Genomic DNA, 23,509 nt, shown 5'->3' on the forward strand with positions numbered 1-23,509 from the left:
TGTTCTCTCTTGCTATCTCTCTCTCTCTCTCTCAAATAAATAAATAAAGTCTTAAAAAAAAAAGCTTCACTTTTAAATACTCAACATACATCTCCTAAAAATGAGGCCATTCTTCTATAAAGCCACACTATTGTATCACACCAAAGAAAACGAATATTTCCTTATCATAATCTAATACCTGGGTTATGTTAAAATTTCCCCAGTTTTCCCCCAAACTGTCTTTTATAGCTACTTCTTTTTTGATTGGGATCAAATTGAATTGTATTTGGTTCTTTTCTTTTTTCTTTTTAATATTTTATTTATTTGTTTGAGAGAGAGAAAGGAAGGGCAGAGGGAGAGGGAGAGAAAATCTCAAGCAGACTCTCCATTGAGGGCAGAGCCCAACACAGGGCTTGATCTCAGGACCCAGAGATCAGGACCTGAGCCAAAACCAAGAGTTGGACACTCAACCGACTGAGCCACTCAGGCCCCTCTTGGTTATTTTCTTAAGACTTTTATCTATAAAAGTGTTCCTTTACTCCTGTCTTTTTTCTTTTCTTTCTTTCTTTTTTTAAATGACAACTTTTAAAAGAAACTGAGCCAGTTGTCTTGTAGAGTGTTTCACATGTTGGATGGGTCTGAATTCCCTATGGCATCATGCAACTTGTTGCTCTATCTCCCGAAAAAGCTGGAAGTTTAGTCGAAAGGCTTAATTGCATTCCAGGTAAATACTTTTCGCAAGAATACTTCATAAGTGATGCCGTGTACTTTATACGATATCCCTCAGGCTACATTTTCTCTTCACTTTCTTTACTACTGTCACTTACCTGGTTTGTCTTCATTTATACTACTTTCTCATCCGTTTTATACTCAGATGTGCATTTTGATCAAATATGGTTAACACGATGAGTCCTCCTTTAATAATATCCTAACCTTCGGCTGTCAGTTTAGACTTTTCCCGAACTCCTGGGGTAGAAGCAAAGAATAGGCTGATTATGATAAAAGCTGCTGAGTTTCATGTGTTGGGGGATCTTGTCTTCTCTCCTGGGACTATGCTGTCCTTCCCAGCACCTGCAATGCACTACATCTTCAAGATCTGCTCTCCAAGTGATGTTTTCTGTCTAGACATCTCCCTTCCTCTTCGGCTCCCTCAAAATTTCTATCTTCTCACTATAACTTTAGGCAGGTTGTTCCTTCCTTACTCTAGTTAATCTGATGAACAGACAATTGTGAAAATCAAGTAGGTTCTCTGTAAGAGAAAATCGCTATCATTTAACACATGTCAGTGGCTCAATGTAGCGTTCCCAAAATAGATTTCTTCCATGGGACATTAATGTCTATCATGCAAAACAAAACAAAATAAAACAAAACAAAAGACCCCCAACAACTTAAGAAGTCAAATGGATTTGGGAGAAGCTGAGCCAAAGTTACACAGGTTTTAGGTTTGTTTGTTTAATGTAGCCTTCTCCAAACTTATTTGACTATGGGAGCTGGCAGTCTCTAGAATCTTTTAGTGTTACTGTTTCCCAGGAATTACCATCAGTGGGCTATGTCTCACACCTTATACCTGCATTTGCTCAGGAGCCTTGAAGATAGAAGACCCTACGTACACCTACGTTTAAGGGATGACTCTGTACATGAGACTTTTATGCACCTTGGCAAGCTGATGAAGAAAACCACTTGAGATAGGTTATTTCTTTCAGGATCCCCAAATAAACTGCATAGGATAAATGGTTTCTTACCTTCATCACCACAGAAGCATCCAGAGCTACTGCTAAATGTTCTGCTAATATCCCTTTTATTAAATTTTTTTCTAATTTTCATGTTTTTCCTGTAAGTATGTAAGGCTTGTTGGAAACAGGCTCTTTCAGTTCCTGATTTTGGTAGAAGGAAACTAATCCCCTAGGAGAAAAAGAGAAGTATAGGCACTGACTGAAAATCTGAGTAACACCAAGTAATATGGAAATTAAATTATATATACACACATATGTATACATATATGTGTATATATACATGTGTGTGTACACACACACACACACACACACATTAGTCAGAGGCCTGGGGTGGGTTTTGAACAGGTTGTGAAGAAAAAGGAGAGAACAACAGACATGGTCATGGAGATAGACAAGTATCGGTAGCAGTAGGAAGCAGAGTTGTTAAGTTGGAGAATATATTTCTTTTCAGAGCTATGAGGGCTTAAGGACAAGTGTAGTGTTAAAAACAGCCAACAGAGCAGCTGAGATCAGATATGAGAATTAAAGATCTACTGCAGGTACTAAGAGCACTTGCAGAGGAGAAAGGCAGAGGGAGCCACACAGTCATTGCCAACCAATGCTGGCAGGAGCTGGCTGTCTTTGAGATATTTTCTTTCTGAAATTCTCTCCCCCTTGTTTTTGGGATAATGCTCTCCTAGGCTTTTCTTCTAATTCTCTAGATGCTCTTCAGTCCTATTATTGTTAATAAACAAGTAAAATAATTATTCATAATTATAGCTAACGGCTATGTGGGTTATTATGTACTAAGAATTGTGGCCAGCATTTTGTTATCTCCCTTAATGAACGCAACCCTGTGAGGTAGTTATTCTTATCATCTGCATTAAATTGAGAAACTAGGGGCGCCTGGGTGGCTCAGCGGGTTAAAGCCTCTGCCTTCAGCTCAGGTCGTGATCCCAGGGTCCTGGGATCGAGCCCCGCATCGGGCTCTCTGCTTGGCTGGGAGCCTGCTTCCTCCTTGCTTCCTCCTCTCTCTCTCTCTGCCTGCCTCTCTGCCTACTTGTGATCTCTATCTGTCAAATAAATAAATCTTTAAAAAATAAAATAAAATAAAATGAGAGACTAAAACCCAATAGTAAGTTGTCATGAGATAGTGGATTGTGGAATCCAAGCACATGTTCTTAATTACTATGCATGAAGCTTGTAACTAAAATTTTGGGATTATTCAGACTTCTAGCCTTCATCCTTTTCTTCTCAAGTTTCAGTCTTTGTATTTACAATTTCTTTAACCTTTTCCCTACAGATTTGTATGCCTTATCGTGTTTTTATTCTTGCTGATTTCTTGATGTACCTTTAAAACGTTCATTTCCAAACTAGAGACTCATCTAATTAGAACAGGAAGAAACACACAGAAGTGATAGTATTCTTTTCATTGGATCCAATGCTTTTCATTTGATTTGTCCCATTACTGATGGCATTTGAACACTTGATTAAGATGGTGTTCGCCAGACTCTCCCCGCTATAAAATTACCCTAATTCCCTTTGTGATGAGTAAGAACTTTATGGGGAGTTAATTTGAAAGTATGTAATTATTCCAGTCTTTTGCAAATTTTCAGTTTATGTTTATTTACATCTGTCTGGCTTCCTGTGCTATTCAGTGGGTTACAATATATTATCATTTTTTATTCTGAAGGTCAGTCTGTCAAAGATTTGGCCAGTGGGACACAAGTTGGCCTGTGTCCTTTTGACATGCCCCATCATTCTTTGAGCATGTCCTTATTTTCTGGCACAACTAGAGGCTCCAGGCTCAACCTGTACTTCTCTTCTCCAGCCTGGAAATCAGCCATTTTGCCAAAAAGAAAAATGAGGAGAATGGTATTGAGAAGCCAAGATCTGGGCTAGATGAATTCATTGTTTTGTTTTGTCACTACTCCCAGAATCTCTCAGTGTACAGAGTATATATGTACTTACACACCAATGTAAATATTGATACCTCCATTATCATACCTACCAAAAGTTTCATTCTACTCTCTTTCTGTTTTAACTCTCTTTCTCAACAGTAAGAAATTTGATTCCCATTTTCCTTACTTATTGGATGGTACTCTTGTACATGACCAATCTCTCACCACTGATACTGTCCCCTCCCCTGCTTGATTGTCCTCTTCACCTACCCGTGCTGACTTCCCAAGGCCAGATGGCTAATCCAGCAAGGTGAGGAGAGCACTCTATACCAGGCCACTTCCCTGTGTGGATGCCCTTCTCACCCCAAGTCCAACATGACAGCTTTGGCTGCCTCCCCTTCCCTCACACACTGCTGTGCTATTCCCTTCACATATCCTCTACAATGTATTTTAAAAATACATTATCCCTTTGCTTGTTGTAAGACCTCTGTGAGGTAGTTAAGGTATTATTACTCTAAAGATTTTATTTATTTGACAGAGATCACAAGTAGGCAGAGAGGCAGGCGGGGGTGGGGGGGAGTGGCGGGGGGGGGGGGGTGGGGGGGAGGGGGGAGGGAAGCAGGCTCCCCGCTGACCAGAGAGCCCTATGCAGGGCTGGATCCCAGGACCCTGAGATCATGACCTGAGCCAAAGGCAGAGGCTTAACCCACTGAGCCACCCAGGCGCCCCAAGGAAGGTACTATTATCCGTATGTTTTCCTTGAACAGATCTCCAAGGATCTAGTTCAAGAGAAATGGAGTGCCTTGCCCAGGGTTGCACAGCTTATCTGAAGCAGGATCTGAACGGAGGGCTCTTGCCACCCCACCAATCGATGGTGCCGCTAAACATATGCCCAAATTACAGTAACTCTTCCCTTTTCTCCAGCAGAAATGTGTTTCAAATGTATTCACTTCGTGGTCGACTCTGATTTACAGGTGTGTCTTCCTGCAAAATATGTGCCAGGTAGAAAAAAGATCGCGTGCATCGTCAGGAGACTTGTAAGTTTAGCTCCAGCTTAAGCTCTGTTGAGTCTTCAGGCAAGTTCCTCGCTTTCCTCAATTATAAAAAAGAGGTTAGATCAGCGATTCTCTGCCTGGGGCTGGGTGAGATGGGAGCTGTAGGGCTTTCCCCATGTTAGAAATGCAGTAATTCAGCTACAAACATCTCATTCAATAATCCTTCACATGCCTTGCAACTCATTATGATTCCAAGGCATTCTTTCTCTACTCAGTATTTGTTAGCTGTTTTTATTCCTAGCAATCTTACCCTTCATTCAGAAATATTTATTAATGGCCTATATTATGCGCCAACCACCGCATTATCCGGCTTTTGTAGTATTCTTTTTCCGAGGTGTCACTGCCATTTAGAATTCTGTCCCCATCTTCCAAACTTGGGACTCGAAAGCAATCGCATCCAAGTCGTGTTACTTATGACACGCCAGGGTCCTCTCCAGTCCTTCCTTTCTCCACCAGCCGCACTTAATGAATTCCCCTCGGGAACCAGTTCCTTCACCTATCAGCGGCTCCATCCGCGCTAACTCTCTAGCCAGTCGCGGGGAATTGAGGTGGGACGTTTTCGGAAGTCTCAGACCTGCACCTCGGCAGGGCGCAGCCGGCTCGGCGGGCTGTGAACCCTCGGCTCGGGCCCACGGAGGTCGCGGGGCGGCTGCTGATGGCCTCCGGCTTCCCCCCTCGTCGGGAGGCGGCCCTGGCTGGGCTCTAACTTCTCGGTTTCCCCTGTTCGGGCACAGACGCAGCGAGCGGCGCTCTTCACCGCGCAGGAACTTCCCCGGCTTCAGCTTTCACTCAGAAACGCCGAAGCCGGCTCTTCGCACGCTCCCGCCGTCCTTCTCCTAGGGCCGCGTTCCCGGCGCCGCCGCGCGTGTCCTCAGGGAGCCTCTGCCTCCCTCCGCCTCCCCCGCCCCGCGTGCCCTTCAGCCGGTCCCTCCGCCCGAGCGACGCGAGGGGAGCGGGGCGCGCGCGCCGGCGGCGGGACGACGTGCGCGAGACACACGGCCCCGCGCGGAGCGCCGGAAGGAGCCGGGCCGGGGCCTCGCGCGTCGTGCGCGCGCCACCGCCCGCCCCCCGGCCCCGGCCGCGACCTCGCGCGCGCGCACTGAGGCGCCGCCGCAGCCGCCGCCGCCGCCGCCGCGGCTGCTGCTCCGGCTGCTGCAGGAGGCGGCGCTGGCTGGCGGCTGCGCTCGCTCCAGTCGGCGAGCGGAGCAGCGAGCGAGCGTGTGTGTGTTTTTTAAAGATGGCCGGAGCGGCGGCGGCGGTGGCCGCGGGAGCAGCAGCTGGAGCCGCCGCGGCAGCCGTGTCGGTGGCGGCTCCGGGCCGGGCCTCAGCGCCTCCGCCGCCCCCGCCGGTGTACTGTGTGTGCCGGCAGCCGTACGACGTGAACCGCTTCATGATCGAGTGCGATATCTGCAAGGACTGGTTCCACGGCAGGTAAATAAACCCCCTCCAGCCCCGCCGCCGCCGCCGTCGCCGTCGCCGGCCACGGGCCAACCGCCGCCGCCGCGCCGGTCGCCCGCGCCCCCCTCCGCCCGGCCGCCGCGCCGCGCCAGGCGCCGAGGGGCCCCAGCGCCCAACCCCCGGCCCGGGCAGCGGGGCGCGCGGGGCCCCGAGCTCCCCGGGCGCCGGGCGGACAGAGGGGGGCTGGTGGGATCGCCCGGCCGGGAGAAGAGTCGCCACAACAAACGGGAACAAAGGGGGCCGGCCGAGAAGTTGGCAGGGGGAGACCTGGGCGAGGGGACGCGGCCGGGGCAGGCGCCGGCGGAGACGGCGGGCGGAGCGCCGGCCCGGCCCGCAGCCCCTCGCCGCGCCCGCAGCCCGGCCGCCGCCCCGCCCGCCCGGGGCTCCGGCCGGGAGTCGCCACCCGGCCGGCCGCCCTACGCGGCCGGCCGCAGCGCCTTCCTTCCGGGCGGCGACCGGCTCGCCCCGGCTCCGGGTCTCCAGAAATTGCCCTCCCCCCGACCCCCCGCGGTCCCCGTCGCGCCCCCTTCCCCGGTCTTTATCAAACTTCATCGGCCGCGGGGCACTGGGACGGGGGCGTCGGCAGCGCCAGCCCGGCGGGGCTCCGAGGAGTAAACAGAGCAACAGATGAGGCACTCTCGGGGACTTAAAAGATGCCAGTCGGAAGTTTGGGGCCGGGGGTCCCGGGCAGGCCGGCAGGTCGGCTCGGACCGTGCCCCCCACCTACCACCCCAGCACACCCTGTCCTGGCGGGGGTGGAGCGGGTGGCGTGGGCAGCGGGGCCCGGCGGGGACAGCCTCCGGTCCCCAACCCCCCGCGTCGCCCCCGCGCCGCCGCTCAAACTTTACAAAGAGTGAAATTTCCCGTCGCCCGAGGGGCCGGCGACACCGCACGGCCGGGGGGTCGCAGCCGGGGGCCCCGGTGCGGACGAACTTTCGCCGGCCGGTGGGCACTTTGGGGCGGGTGGCGGGGGCGGCGAGCGTCGCCCTGTGCCTCGGCAGGCGCCTGCGTTTCGGGTTTGACGTTTGTGAGAGCTCCGGCCGCCTCCGCCGCCGAGCCGTCGACTCGTGTGTTTTGTAATCAAAGTGTGAGGCTAATAAAGGGCGGCGCCACAGCCTCTTGACTCCGGCGTGGGAGGGATTCGCAGGCATTTAAACAAAGAAACTAGTTGGGATTGGGCTCCCAAAGTCCTTATTTGGGTGTTGTGGCAAAGCTTGCGGTCACCTTTAGGTGAAGCAGGTTACGCGAGCACCGTTTGGTGTTGTATCTTGGCGAGAGTACGCTCACGGCTAATAGCAGATATGGTGACTGTGATTGTAGGAAGTGTCCTTTGATTGACAGCAGGACATTTAAATACAGCCTCCGCTCCCCCCTCCCCAATTTTACAGAAACACTACACGACCAGGCCAGATGTCTTAGTCTCCCTCTACTGGCCCTGGGAGAGAAAACCACTTAGGTTACAGCGTTCTCAGTGTTCAGTGTCGGTACATTTAGTTTTACTTAATCTTCAAGTAGTTTTATTTAACCAGCTTGCACAATTCTGACAGCAACAGCAGCAAAAAAAAAGACGCCCTAAAATTGCCACTGTGAAAGAGAGATGGAGTCTTAATTTTGTATATCAGGTAATTTTTCACAGTCTGGTCTATGCTTGGGGAAAATATTATTAGAACTTTGTTACATGTAATTAAGAATAAATTATCTAAAGTTCTTTTTTATTACTCCAAATAGATTTTTCCCCCTGTATTTTGATTACATGTAAAACTGAAATTTGAACGTACCAAATCTTGCCAGTTCTATTTCTATATCCTCTGTTCCCATAATATACCCTTCGAAATCGGAGTAGATTATCCAAAAATCTAGGTTACATATAGAACAAAACCAGAATCTCTGGTGATTATGTAAATACTCTTTTTTCAAAGAACAGTTTTAGCTGCATAAGAAGCTTGTTCTATGGTGCAATGTAGATATGTTCATAAATTTTAGACTAGGTTTTATTTACCTTAATCTAGGTAATTTAACACTGTAACCATGAAAAACTGCAGGTAGTTTATGGAAAGTTTGGTAATACATTGAAGTATAAATTAGAAAACAGAAGAAATTTGAAGGGAAAATAAAGAGGGCATATATGAAGGAGGGAGAGTGAGGCCAAAGCAAGTCCGCTCTACTTTATCACGTAGATTAGTGTGACTTCATATCGGTGCAAGGGCCCAAAGTATGTGTTTTTTTGACCAGCAGTTCTTGAGAATTTAATGTCGTTCAGATGTCAAAAGTTAGAAAATTTAGTAATAATGCCCTGTCATGCAAAAGCAGTATCTTCTTATCAAATTTCTTGATGAAGTATGAGTAATTTGGATAACGTTAGAGAAAATGACGCTTATGGTACCATCAAGGTATAGTTTTAATCTACACGCTCACTTTCCGTTGGGGTTTCCAGGGGTGGTCCTTCTGCAGAGGAGGGAGGGGGGACTAGGAGCGCTGTGAGAGAGAATTACCATTACGGGATAATTTCTTGATGGTTTTATTACTTCATGTACAAGAATTTTTTTAAACTCGAGTCAGTGAATTTTGGTGTAAATTTGAGTTTACTCTCTCTCTGGAGTTTTTGACATCTGGAAGTCTGAGAAGTTTTTTCCCTCATTTAACCTGACAGGGAAGGAGGAGCTCTTCCTTGATGCTTTTCAGCCAGGCAGCCGAGTGAAGGGGAGCGGCTGCCTCCAGGTTTGAGGCTGTTGGCTGTTGAATTTTTGGTGTTCAGGAATTCCTATCAGTCAGTCTGCCTAAGGCTCTTTTCTGAGTGGGAGGGGAGAAGAACACTTGCCAAGGTACAGTGTGTAATTGATATGTTAAGGACAGTGAGCTGAGGAATTAACAGGATTTTCCTGGGAAGGTTCCTTCCAACCTAGACAGGGAGTTCTTCCTCTCTGGGCCCTTGGTGGAAGTAAGACAATGGAGATCTTTCCTGATAATATCACACCCCTAATCTCTAGGCTTGAGGTCTTTCCTTTGTACTCTTTTTTTTAAAGATTTTATTTATTTATTTGACAGAGAGAGACACAGCCAGAGAGGGAACACAAGCAGGGGGAGGAGGAGAGGGAGAAGCAGGCTTCCTGCCGACCAGGGAGCCCAATGTGGGGCTTGATTCCAGGATCCTGGCATCATGACCTGAGCCGAAGGCAAACGCTTAACAACAGAGCCACCTGGGCACCCCGATTTCCTTAGTACTCTTACTATCATCCTCTACAAAACTGTATCACTGCCCTAATTAAATTGTGTTATAATGCCTTTTGTCTCCACATTTGAATGTAAAAACCTTTGTTTGCTAGTGTTTTTAGTCATATATTCTCTTTGATTGACAAAATTCATATAGAAAAAAATGGGAAGTATAGAAAAATATTAAGAATATGAAAGTACGCATGTCTTCTAGGACTTACCACTACTTTAACACTTAAGGTAAATGCATACATTTTATGCATTTCCTGCATTTCACTGTTAACCTAACTTCTAAACCATTGTGAGCATTTCTAATATTTCCTTAGAATAAATCCCATGAATTAATACATGCAAAACATTTAGAAGATCTGGCACTTGTAGGTACTCAAGAAGAAATTTCCTTGAAGTAGAATTATTGGTCTCAGGGCTCAGATATTTCCAACCTTCTGGTGCCTGTTGCCAGGTTGTCCTCCAGAAAGGTTATCCTACTTTATACTCTCACCAGTTTGCTGTGCCCGCTTCTAGTTCCCTGCATCATCCCCAGTCTAAGGTGTTATTAAACTCTCCCCCCAAAAACCAATCAAACACTTTGCCAATCTACAGATAATGAATATTTCCACCAAAAGACATACCCAAGACTGTTCACGGAAGTGCTGTTCATATCCTCCCCAAACTAGAGCAATCTAAATGTCATTAGCAGTAGACTGGATAAATTGTGGATCAATTAATATTCATTAAGAAAAGAATGTGTGACTGATACATGCAGCAGCATGGGCAGGTATCAAAGATACAAGGTTGGATAAAAGAAGCCAGGCACAACAGCGATTACCGTTTGAGTCTGCTTATATGAAGTTCAAGTACAGACCTAATTGGTTGAGAGAAGTCAGACTGGTCCTTACCTCTGCGGGGTATTTGCCAAGAGGAGGCCCAGTCAAGGGAGCTTCTGAAGTTCAGGAAATGTTCTATATCTTGATCTTGGGTGGTGGTTACATAATGTACACAGATATAAAAACTCACTGAGGTGGATGTGCATTGGGGATTTTTAAAAACTATTGTAATGGCTGAAGTGTACTTCAAAGTTTAAAAAATTAATAATTTACCAGTTTGGGGGCACCTGGCTGGCTCAGTGGGTTAAGCCTCTGCTTTCGGCTGGGGTCATGATCTCAGGGTCCTGGGATCGAGCCCTACATCCGGCTTTCTGCTCAGTGGGGAGCCTGCTTCTCCCTCTCTCTCTGCCTGCCTCTGTGCCTACTCGTGACCTCTCTCTCTCTCTGTCAAATAAATAATTAAAAAAAATAATTTACCAGTTTGGTAGCTGACGTGTGATATTTTGTGATTTTGTTTCTTGTCCTGTCTTTAATGGGATTGCCTCTTGGGTTTATTGTTAGGTAGGATCTTGGCTTCCGCCCCGAGTTTGCAGTGTGTGTGGCGCTGTTCTTGGTGCTAGGAATATAGCAGTGAACAAAGCAGTCCTTGCTCTCTTGTAACTTATATTCTATTGGGGGAAGATAGATAAATGTAGATGACAAAAGAAAAGGAGATTGAGTTAGAAGGAGAGAAAGGCCTGGGGATAGTATAAGGCCACTTTTATATGGCAGGATTATGGAAGGCCTTGACAAGGACACATTTGAATACAAGATGTTTTGGATTTTACTCAGGGAAAATGGTGTATTTTGAGTAGAGGAGTAAAGAATTTGACTTAACCTTTACAAGGTTCACTCTAGCTGCTACTTGGAGATTAGACTGGAGGGAGGCAAAGATGACAGGCTGACCAGGAAGAAGACTTGCAGTCATCCAGGTGAGAGGATTTTAAAAGTTGGAGTAAGTTTTGGTAATTTTCAAATGTCATATTAATTTTAATTTCTGAAGCTTGAATGAGTGAAGAGCTTCGTTTATGAGAGTAGAAAAATTTTATCCAGAGTAGTGCTTTTGGGTAGCAATTTCTCAGGTACACCCTCTGAGTCTTGGAATTCACGCACTTACTGAATGTTTTCTACCCATGCGACACTGTTCTGATTGTGTTAGATGTATTAATGAACTCAACTAGCTTATCTGTTTCTCAACTTTTGTATCTTAACCTTGTTGGATAAGTGCTATTATTATTATTATTTTACATATGGGATCTGAGGGTTAGAGAGGTCAGTAGCTTGTCCAGGGTCACAAAACTAGAAGGTCATAGAGCTAGCTGATCTGAAATCAAGTGGGTTTGACTCGTGAGCTCACTCTCTTGACCAGTTAGTAGATGGTACTGGGTTTCTTTCCTCCTTGTCTGTCTTTATCCTGGGGTGTGAGGGGGCATAGGTGGAAGAGATGCCACAGGGTTCTGAAGAGATACATCTAGAACCATTGTACCTTTGTTTTTGTTCTTTATTAAATTGTCTTTAGTGTGAATATGTTAAAAATGATCATAACTGCTTTGGGAACAGTTTATAAAATATTTGAGAAGTTCCATAATTTATCTCTGTTTTCATCTTTGTTATAATTTTTTTTACTGGAGTGTATTTTAATTTTTTAAATTGGGGATAAAAATTATTTTTAAAATTGATTCTGTATACATTTCCCTGTAATGATAAAATTGCTTTTAGTGTTATGACATAAACTTAGTAGGTGAACATATATCTTCCGGTAAGAGAATAGAGAACTTCTCAGTTTCTTTTTTACTGACAGTTTATCATAAGAAAACATATGAGCATTCTTTTCCTGTGTGTCACTTATAAAAGTGAATATATATACTTGATCTTGCTATTTGAGCAAAATCTGTTTTGATGTGGGAGTCTCATCTTGGGCTGCGTGGAGGCAGTGACAGTTCTCTCGTCAAGGTTTTTTTTTTTTTTTTTTTTTTGTCTTAGATCTAAGTTTGGGGCAGATTTCTGTGTGGTATGCTCTCATATCCTGTATTCTTAGGTGTGACATTGAGTTTACTGAATATCCAAGGGGAAGAAATGCCTTTATATTTGATGATCTGAAGTGGGGGCTCAAGAAAAATGGAACAGGTGTAGAGGAATTTGATTGTTAGGCGAAACTTGGGTTGGTTTGGGGCTTCAGACTCCACCATAAAGTGTACAGCTTTGGAACAGTTGGACAGTGTTGATCCTGCAGCTGCTACCAAGTTTCTGATTCTTTTTGGAAATGACATTTTATTAACATAGTGCTCGTTTGCTTGCTTTTCCACTACTATGAACACGAATTTTTCCCATTAATTATAGTGTGATTTATTGGTAACCTGGATGATTTTCGCGGGTGTTTGTATTGAAGAATGGTTTTTAGAAACCGAGGGCTGGCAGTAAGCGGTTCATTGCTGTAGGCCTTCTCAGGGGACAGAGCCGGGAAACTGATAGGCACACACATCTCTGTTTGTGCTGTCTACCTGTAGGTTTTAAAACCTCTGAGTTTTTATAATGATAACTTTGATTCTAATCCAAGCTTTTTTAGCTTTCCCCCTTTCCGTGTGACTTTTTTGTCCAGCACTGAGAAATCCAGCTCCCATTATCCACAGTGTAGTTATGTTTTTTCCCCATCTTCGTGTATATGTAAAGTGGTTCTAGAATTGCTAACCCATACCCTTGTAATAAATTTACTGACTAAATTACAGTATTTGTCTTTTTTTTGTTCTTAGCTTTATATCTATAATATCTTTAGCCTTATAATAGCTACTGTCTGTCTATAATATCTAGCCTTTAATTTCCAGCTACCTATAACATCTAGTCAGCCCATTTTCCACACTTAACTTAGGTTCTGTTCTTTTCTCCCCCAGTTTATCATGTCATGTCATTTATTTGTAATATAGTTGGGTTTGTTACTGTTTGTGTTGCATTTTTTATTCCTCCCACATCCTGGGTGGTTCTAATTATTGGTTTATATTTTGAGTATGTAAAATAATACCAGGGTTCTAAGAAGTTAGAGGTATGTGAAAAGGTATACTCAGAAGTGTCACGCCCTCTCCTTCTCTCTGGTGCCTTTCCATCCCCTTTCCACCCAGCTCTCTTTATTTTCTGGTTTATCTCATGTGGAAGTTTTGTTTCTTTGCCCCCAAATGGGCAGATGAATGTGTATTTTCTTATGTGTATTTCCTTAACACAAAGGGTAGCTTATGATAAATGCTCTGCTTTTTTCCCACTTAATAATATGTACTGGAAATCATTCTGTGTCAGTTCACGGGGCTCTTCCTTATTCTTTTGAATAGCTGCATAGCACTCCATCATGGCGATGTGCCCTGTTTTATTCGTTCTCTTGCGCATGGGCAATTTCGGTTGTTTATAATATTTTGCAATTACAGATAGTTACAAACAAAGTAGAACTTTGTGTATATGTATTTTCATATTGTTGGGGGTATATTCAGGTTAGATTACTAGAAGTGGGTTTACTTGGTCAAAAGGTGAGTGCAGATGTTTTATTGAGATCACCAGATTTCCCTTCAGAATGGTTGGACCGGTTTGCCTTCCCACCAGCAGGGTATGAATGTGCATTGTTCCCCACATTTTTGTTATCAGACTGCATTTTCATATTTTTTAGTCTTTGCCAATCCAATTGGTGAAAAATTGGATCCGTTTTAATCTGCATTTCTCTAATTACAGATGAGTTTGAACAACATTTCATTTATTGAAAGCCATTTTCTTTCTTCTTTTTCTTCTTCTTTTTTTTCCGAAAATGATCTGTTGATAGCTTTTTCTGACTGTGTCTTTTTTAAAGAGTAGGACTATTAGGCTTTTGTGACATATATAAATAGTCTCTCCACATTTGTTGGTTTTCTTTTTCGTTTTGTCTAGGGTGATTTTTTTTGCCATGCAAATTAAAAAAATATTTGTGTAGTCCTATTTATCAGTCTTTTATTGGCTCTGGGTTTTGAGACATGATTAGCAAGCTTTTCTCTGCTCCAAGGTAGAGAAATCCTCTTTAGAGGATTTTTACCTGTGTTTTCTTTTAGAACTTGTATGATTCTGTTTTTTGTTTATTCGTTTGTTTGTTTTACATTTAGATCCCTAATCCATTTGGAAATAATTTGTGTATATGGTAAAAAATAGGGATACAATTTTATTTTTTTCTAAATAAATAAGTCTTTCTAAATAAAATTTCCCAACTGTGCCAGCACTGTTTATTAAAAAGCTTACCCTCAGGGACACCTGGGTGGTTCAGCTTATTGAGCTTCCGGACTCTTGGTTTGGCTCAGGTCAGGATCTCAGCATCCTGGATGGAGTCTGGCTTAGGTCTTGACCTCAGGGTTGGGGGATTGCGCCCTGGGTGTGTCCCTGAGCTCAGCGTGAGTCGGCTTGCGAGTCTCTCCTTCTCCCTTACCCTCTGTGACCCTCCCCCCACTCTCATGTTTGCACACTCTCTCTGAAGTAAGTAAATAATTTTTTTTAAAGCTTTTTGATTTTCCAGAGCAAGAAACAGATTCTTAATTATAGAGAACAATCTGATGGTTACCAGAGGGGAGAGAGGTAGGGATATGGTTGAAAGAGATGATGGGGATTAGGGAGGGCACTTGTCCCTGTGAGCACAGGGTGATGTGTGGAAGTGTTGAATTACTACATTGTATCCCCGAAACAAGTATAACATTGTATGTTGGCTAACTGGAATTAAAATAAAAACTTTTTTAAAAAGCTTGTTTGGTATTTTATTCGTTTTACATTCAATTTCTAAATTAACTTAGGGAGAATTGACTTTTTGTGAAGTTGAGTCTTCTATCCAAGAACAGGCATGTTGCTTTATTTAAGTCTACTTATGTGACTTTCAGATATGTTTACATTTTTTCTATAGATTTTGCACATGTATTAATAAGTTTATTCCTATATATTGTTTTCTTTGTTACTATTATAAATAGGATTTTCTCTACCATTTGCTTGCTCATTGGTTATTGGTTATATATATGCATATTTGACTTTTATTTTTAAGATTTTATTTGAGAAAGAGCAAGAGCGAGAGAGAACATGAGCAGGGGGAGGGATAGCAGAGAGGGAGAAGCAGATTCCCTTGCTGAGCAGGGAGACTAATGTGGGCTTGATCCCAGGACCCTGAGATCATGACCTGAGCCAAAGGCAGATGCTTAACCGATTAAGCCACCCAGATGCACCAAGATTTGACTTTTGAATGTTACTTTTATTTCCTGCTATTTTACCAAAAGAATTTTTAAAAAATTTTAAAAAGATTTTATTTATTTATTTGACAGAGAGAAAGAGAGAGATCACAAGTAGGCAGAGAGGGGGGAGATGTAGGCTCCCTGTTGAGCAGAGATTCCCGACACAGGGCTCGGTCCCAGGACCCTGAGATTATGACCTGAGCCGAAGGCAGAGGTTTAACCCAATGAGCCACCCAGGCGCCCCTTACCAGAGGAATTTTTAGAGTTCGCTGTATCATCAGTTCACTACAGGTTCCTGTCAAATGCAAATAGAGTTTTTCTGCTTCTTTACTTATTCACCTCAAAATGAATTTTCTTACCTAATTGCACAGGCTTTTATCCCTTATAGTGTTAAATAGTGATAGAGATTGTGGATATCCTCTCTTTGTTCTTGATTTTAGTAGAAATGCCTCTATTTTCTTATGCCTAGCTTTAGGCATAATTTATCATATTAAGAAAGTCGCTTTGGGGACGCCTGGGTGGCTCCGTCTGTTAAGTGTCAGCCTTCGGCTCAGGTCATGATCCTAGGGTCCTGGGATCGAGTCCCACATCAGTCTCTCTGCTCAGCAGGGAGCCTGCTTCTCCCTCTGCCTGTTGTTCCCCCTCCTTGTGTTCTTTCTCTTTCTCTGACAAATAAATAAATAAAATGTTTAAAAAAAAGTCTCTTTTAAATCTTTTAGTGTTTTTATCATGAATGGATGTTGACTTTGTCAAAAGACTTCTTCAGCACCTATGAAGAGAACCATATGCTTTTCCCCCTTACATCTGTTAATATACATATAACATATTTTTAAGTGTTTTATCATTAGCTGCTGTGAAGACAGCCTCATGTAAAAATATTTTTCACTACATGCTTCACCATTGGATACTTAAGTTGTATTCTGGTGATGCTTTGTACCTAAGTTTAAAAATGTTATTCTGTATAGATTTAGAGTCTAGATTCTAGATTTTAAAATGCTACTGCCTGGGAAGCCTGGGTGACTCAGCATTTAAGCGGCTTCAGTTCACAGGATCAAGCCCCAAGTTGGGCTCAGTGGGGAATCTGCTACTCTGACTCCATCTGCCCCCTTCCCTCCCTGTGCCCCCCCCCCAACTTGTGCTCTCTCAAATAAATAAAATTTTAAATGAATAAAATACCATTGCTTTTGGTTATTTTTAGTATAAAAAAATGACAAATGGAACTGACATAGAGGAACAAATAGACACTAAATAAGTAATATATTTATGGTATATGAGTCATATATATATGATATATGATAGGAATCTTTAAAGCATTAATGATCCAGGAATTTCTCTAAAGCAGGATTTTCTCATCTGTTTTATGAACCCCTGAGGTTTAAGGTATCCTGGGAGTTCATTTCTTTTAATTTGTCTTATAAAAAGACAAGGATTCTCTTTTTTTTTTTTTTTTTTTAAAGATTTTATTTATTTATTTGACAGAGATCACAAGTAGATAGAGAGGCAGGCAGAGAGAGAGAGAGGGAAGCAGGCTCCCTGCTGAGCAGAGAGCCCGATGCGGGACTCGATCCCAGGACCCTGAGATCATGACCTGAGCCGAAGGCAGCGGCTTAACCCACTGAGCCACCCAGGCGCCCAAGGATTCTCTTTTTAATGGATTAGCTTGACTGCCTCTGAGTGTTTATATGAGCAAGCGTTTATGGGAAAGTTAGTGGAAATCAGTTGAATGTTATTAAGAATGGGTTAGATTGGGTTGCTGCTAGCTACCATGATGGTTTTGACTTTAATTTTAATTTTTTTTTTTAGAGAAAATTTCAAACACACAAAAGTAGACAGAATAGTATAATGTACTCCCATGTTAACCATCCCTCCGGTTCAGTGAATATCAGTTCATGAGCAGTCTTGTTTCAGCTAACACTCCTCCTTCCCTTGGATTTAGTTTTTTTTTTTCTTTTTTTAAGATTTTTAATTTTTTGAGAAATCTCTACAGTCAGTGTGGGGGTTGAACTTACAACCTGAGATCAAGAGTGCTCTGTTGACCCAGCCAGCCAGGTGCCCCCGCATTTAGTTATTTTGAAGCAAATTTGTGACAATATCATTATATTTGTGCATGTTTCAGCAGATATATCTGTAAGGCCTCTTTTAGAAGAAATACCATTATCACAACTAAAAGTAATTGCCAATTCCTTAATATCATGAAATAGTCATTGTTCAAATTCCCAGTTGTCTCAGGAATGTCATAAGTTTTTATACTATCTGTTTGAATCAAGATCCAAATACAGTCCACGTGTTGTGATTGGGACATATGTCTTGTAGTTAGAGGGCAGAGGTCTCATAAACATCCTACACAGCACAGCCCCTGTGAGGAGGGACTGTGTGTCCCTGAGTGCCAGTAGTGTTGGAAGACCCTGAGTTACAGGTTTTCCTCATTTTGCTCACTTTTCCTTTGCAACTTATTTTTGGTAGAAAGTGGTTGTTTATCCTACAGTTTTCCACTTTCTGGATTTTGCTTATTATATCCCTGCTTCATCTTTTAATATATTCCTCTCCTTCCTGTAAATTGGTCGTTGGAGCTAGAGAAACTTGATCATATTCAGGTTTTTTCCTCAAGAACATTTTATAAGTGGGTGGTATAGTTTTCCATCAGGAGGTATAAAGTGTTTGCTTGTTTTCTCTTTTTGTCATTTTTTTCCCCATTGACCAATGCCAGTATGCATTCATTTATTCATGAGTGGTTCCAAAAATGATGATAATTTAATTACATAATTCTTTTTTATTTACTAGCTAGAATACTTCTCTGAAGAGAAGATTTTTCTTTACTTCTTTGGTTACCTAGTGGTACAGTTTGTGTAAGAGAGGAAAAATTAAATATTTCCCTTTATCACTAGTTTTGGAATTAATTGGCTCATTAGCATTCTTTGTTCATTATTCAGTAAAGAAAAACTTTAATGAATAATACTTATTTGTAAACAATATAGACAGGTAAACAGATGAATAAAAAAAGGGTTCATGTCTCCTTTGACCACATACCCAGTAATTTAAATCAATAAAACCAAAAAAATCTAGTGAGAAATTCAAGCAATATAGAAAGATTTAAAAAAGGAGAAGTGAACATCTCTTGTCTCCTTCCTACCGTCCTTTCTTCCAGTGGTAAACGCCATTAACGGTGTTGAGTTTCCATCCCAGAAGGAGGGCTCCCATCATGTACACATGATTCTGTTCTGCTCTTTTTCATTCATTAAACTGTCCTGGAGGCTGAGGAGAGCTTTTTGTATCAGCATATACAGATAGCTCATTTCTTTTTAGTGGCTGCGCAGAATTCCATTCTGTGGATTTACCATAATTAACCTGGTTATCTGTTGATGGATTCCTTATCTGGTTTCTCCCTCTTTCTTTTTCTTGTGGTATTAAACAGTGCTGCGGTGTAATATATTTTTGTGTCTTTATCTTTATTTTTGACAAGCTTTTGGGTATCCTGAAGGTAGGTTTCTAGTGTTATACATTTTGAAAATTGTTTTTATCTGTACTCTTATTTTGTTTTGCTTTTTAAAAAGATTTTATTTATTTATTAGAGTGAGAGAGAGCATTAAGTGGGGTGAAGGGCAGAGGGAGAAGCAGACTCCCTGCTGAGCAGGGAGCCCGATGCGGACTGGATCCTGGGACTCTGGGATCAAAACGCTTAACTGACTGGCAGACGCTTAACCTACTGAGCCACCCAGGCTCAATATGACCTGTAGTCATATTGTAAAATATATGTTCTAAAGGGACACAAGGAACAGTGATACTGAAGTATAGGTTTGGTGAGCTTAACCATACTAACTATGCAAATTTAAAATGCTGATTTACCAGGGCAGTAAATTGCATTCATCAGCTAATTTTAATGCATCAAAAGTCAGTGTTAGAGAACATACAATGACATATCGGATTTGTATTTTATTATGGGGAGGGGGAATAAAACACTTGCAGAATATTTTGTGAAAAAGTGCAGGACTTGTCTTCTGTAATTTAGAAGTAGAGTTTTCCTTGAGCACAAAACACAGGAATTTCAAACATCAGTTAGTAATCATAGCAGTCTGACATCATGTGCAGTAAATTACGACATTGTTCAAGCTGGGAGATACCATCGTAGATAATTTGGTGTTTTGTTTTGTTTTTTTTTTTAATGTGCAAAAGCTGTTTTTAGATAAGCGGTCACTGTTTGACAAAGAAATTGGAATGATGTCCACTGTGGTCCTTTTGATTTATATAGTGTCTTATGGATACTGTAGTATTAATATATATGAAAAGGAAAAGTAAATGGTCCTGGGGATCTGCCTGGAGGTCCTGGAGATATTCTCACTGCTCAGGAACTCCATAGACTATTACACATGCGGGTGCACCCCCCCCCCCCCCCCACACACACGAACTAAAGTCAGAAGAATGTATCAGTTTGGCTAGCATCCTAACTGATTTACTGAGTGACAAAAAGTGGGACACAAGGCACCCTGGAAGCAGAGGCTTTCTGGCCAGTTCCCATCAGTGACGTCAGAGACTTTCTCTGGTGACCACATTGGAGCCTTCTCCCCTGGAGACTGGTTTGTGGGGTCATGGGTTTTTCTTCTTCTCTGTGACCTCCTGCAGTGTCTCACCTATCACACACACACGATACTATAGGCATGTGGTCAGTCCTTTTTACTTTATTGCTTTTTGAAGTAATCTTGGGGTATAAATAGTTTTATCTGCAGTTTAGAGGAATTTGAGTCTTTTTACTTAATTTAACTTGTCACAGGTCTGAGTCATATTTCTCTCTTAACAGTCTTCCTATTTCAGTACTTTTTTAAAGCTCATTTTCTGTGAGCCTTGTTTCCTTGAATCACTTTCTTTCTCTTTTTTCTTCCCCCCCCCCCCTTTTTTTTTTTTTGCTAGCCTGTCCTTATTTTCTGTAAATCAAAGGATCAGATCCCATGGTTACTGGAGAGCAGAGTCCTTTCTTTTTGATTTGGGTAATTCTTTCCTCAAACCTGCTTCTCCAACCGTCTAAATGCCAAGTAGTCAGTGCTGGACTCTGTTCTGTAATTTTCTTCTACTTGCCTCTCTGTGGGCATCTAGCCTGTGGTAGGACAGATCAGATCCTCTGATGTGAAGGTTTTTTCTCAGTGTCCTCATTCCTTGAACCTGTTGTTAGAATTGGGGTGTTTAGTGGCTCAGTTCTTAAGCATCTGCCTTCGGCTCAGGTCATGATCCCAGAGTCCTGGGATCAAGCCCCGAGTCAGGGCTCCCTTGCTCACTGGGGAGCCTGCTTCTCTCTCTGGCCCTCCCTCCTGTTCTGCGCACGCTCTCTCTCTCTCAAATAAATAAATAAAATAAAATAAGAGAATTGATTACCCAGAGTCTTTTGTATACCTCTTCCTCTTGGAATCACCTTGTTCGGGCTGCCCCTCTCCTTGGGAGTGGTACCTACCCAGGGAACTGACTCACTTCTACCAGTTGCAGAGTGCTGGTTTTCAGTCTTCCTGCTGGCCCCAGGCCTGCTGCACGGATCGTTCACCAGCTCCAGTGCTCAGGAAAAGTCTTCTCTTTCTTTGGACAGAGCAGAGGAAGACTCTGACACAGATCTGAGGACTTTTAGGTCAAGTGGCGTTAGGATATGGCTGACCCTTTCTAGCTCTTCTTCTCCACCACATCAATGACTTTTTGGTTTCCCGACCACCATCATGGTTTCTAAGCTATCTCTACAATGCAGTATTTATTTAACATTTTTCTTTACATCAACTTTAAATGGATTTGGCTTTTCCAGTTTAACTTTGTCCGAAACAGAGGTTATCTGTTAAATCACATTTGTGATGCTCACTGTATATTTTAATATTTGTGAGAAAAGACACAGTTATTGTGATAGAGGCTTTATCATATAAAATGTGTACCCGTGAGATTGTCAGAAGAGTGGTGGTGATTGATGAAAGGATAGTTAACAGACACACGGAAAGAATACACATTTCCTTAAGGGAAGTAAGGGATAGAACTTAACCAAATGAGAATGGCTTTAGGCAGCAGGAGGCCCAGCGGCAGGGCAGATTGTCCTGAGCTTCAGCTCTCATAAGCGTGTCCTGTTGCCAGTATGATGCCATCTGGGAGCTGGAGTCCATCAGGTCCAGCTGTCCTTATGGTGATGATGGAGCTGGGGCTCTCGGGGTGCCTCCCTGTTTCAGGGGTGACCTTGCCTGCCCAGCAAGTCTGAGGAACTGCTCTCAACCATTTCATGTTCCTCAGTCCTTCTAGCAAGATGGGGTGACTTGAAGATCAGCTTCTCAGATGTGCCTTTAAGATGTACCTTCTCAGATGTACCTTAAAGCAGGCTTTAAGCCTGCTTGACTCTTCCTCAGATACGCGTAACTCTACACCTTGGTAGACCTGGAGCTAGATCCATAAAAAGTAATGAGGAGGGGGCGCCTGGGTGGCTCAGTGGATTAAGCCGCTGCCTTCGGCTCAGGTCATGATCCCAGGGTCCTGGGATCCAGCCCCGCATCAGGCTCTCTGCTCAGCAGGGAGCCTGCTTCCCTTCCTCTCTCTGCCTGCCTCTCCACCTACTTGTGATCTCTGTCTGTCAAATAAATAAATAAAATCTTTAAAAAAAAAAAAAAAGTAACGAGGAGGTGTATATCCACCCAGTGGAAAGAGGGGACCCTGAAATGAGGAGAGGTAGCAAATCTGTTTTGTCAGGATGCGTGTATTCTTGAAATAAATGACATTATTTTCTTTTTGGTACTTTTCATGATCATTGTTTTTGAAGAGTCAGTGCTACACATCTTGCATTCAGCCATTTATATGTGAGACACAGTTGCCAAAGTTTGCTGTAGTATGGAGTGGTCTATTTTCAGATGTAGGAAATTTCTGGAAATGTAGCTTCAGGAAGAAAAGGAAACTGCCAGATCATTGGGAATTATCTTTAGGTATGTTAGAACCTTTGAATCGTCTATTCAAGGACATGGCTTCAGTAACTACATCCCTTCCCCCGTATCACTTTTTTCTCATTACAAAGAGTATATAACCTTCATTAAAAAAAAAAAAAAAAAAGGAAACATCCTTGTCCTGACGTCCCCCCTTCATCTGCAGCCCCATTTCTTTACTCCCTTTAGCAAAATCCATCAAAGGAAGTGTCCGTGTTTACTGTCACCAGTTTTGTTCTTCTCTCTCTCTCTCTCTCTCTTTTAAAAGAATTTATTTAGTTATTTGACAGAGAGAGAAAGCGAGAGAGGGAACACAAGCAGGGGGAATGGGAGAGGGAGAAGCAGGCCCCCGGCTGAGCAGAGAGTCCGATGCGGGGCTCCATCCCAGGACGCGGGGATCATGACCTGAGCTGAAGGCAGACACTTAATGACTGGGCCACCTAGGTGCCCCCCCCCCCCGTCTCTCTTTTTTTTCCCCCTAGTTAAGGTCCTGTTCTCTCTGAACCCAGCTGGACTTTGATCTTTACTACTTGGTGGTGGCTGTCTTGTCAGAGTGACCAGTGAGCTTCCCCTTATGTGGCTTCTGGGGAAGCCCTGTGCTGGGTTTCTCCAGGTTCACTACTTCTCAGTCCTCACTGCAGTCCCTTCTTATCTCCCTGATCTTTTAACACTGGAGGACCCCAGGGGTTAGTCCTCAGTAGTTCTCTTTTTCTAGTGTTTATCTGATCCCCTGACTTCAGCTTTCATCTCGATGTGGATGATTCCTAAATTGTTATCCCCTTCAGGGCCCTCTCCCCTGGGCTCTAGTCTTGAATATGTAATTGTCAACTTTCACGTCTCGCCTCAGACAAGCAGTCCTCATCGCACCCCCTGGTGTGACCGCAGTGGAAGCCAGGGTTCCTTCCTGGTCAGCCGTCCTCCTCCTCCTGCCGTCTTCCCTGCCTGTCTTAATGGCAGCTCCTTCGAGATGTTCAGACCAGGATGTTTGGCGTCGTACTGATTTCTTTTCTTATAATCTGCATTAAATTCTTCAGCAGAATCTTTGGCTTACCCTTCACATCACTCTCCTTAGTAAAGTGAGGTTATTGCCGTAGCTTTCTAACTAGTCCCTCTTCTTCTGCTAGCGCAGGAACCAGAGTGACACTTTAAAAATATAAGTTGGTCTGGTGGCTCTTCTGTTGGAAACCCTCCAGAGAAT

General features: G+C 43.3%; 1 protein-coding gene across 2 annotated transcripts in view; it reads left to right on the forward strand.

The window, feature by feature from the left end:
* Window positions 1-5,778: 5,778 nt before the first annotated feature.
* Window positions 5,779-23,509, forward strand: part of KDM7A (lysine demethylase 7A) — an 86,415-nt gene continuing 68,684 nt past the window's right edge. For both annotated transcript variants that reach the window (XM_046020315.1, XM_046020316.1), the window contains exon 1: window positions 5,779-6,078. In XM_046020315.1, the coding sequence (XP_045876271.1) occupies window positions 5,885-6,078 (194 nt within the window). In that variant the 5' untranslated portion in view covers window positions 5,779-5,884. The remainder of the gene's footprint in view (window positions 6,079-23,509) is intronic.

This window comes from Meles meles, chromosome 10 (assembly GCF_922984935.1).
Source record: "Meles meles chromosome 10, mMelMel3.1 paternal haplotype, whole genome shotgun sequence".
In the NCBI taxonomy this organism is placed as follows: Eukaryota; Metazoa; Chordata; class Mammalia; order Carnivora; family Mustelidae; genus Meles; species Meles meles.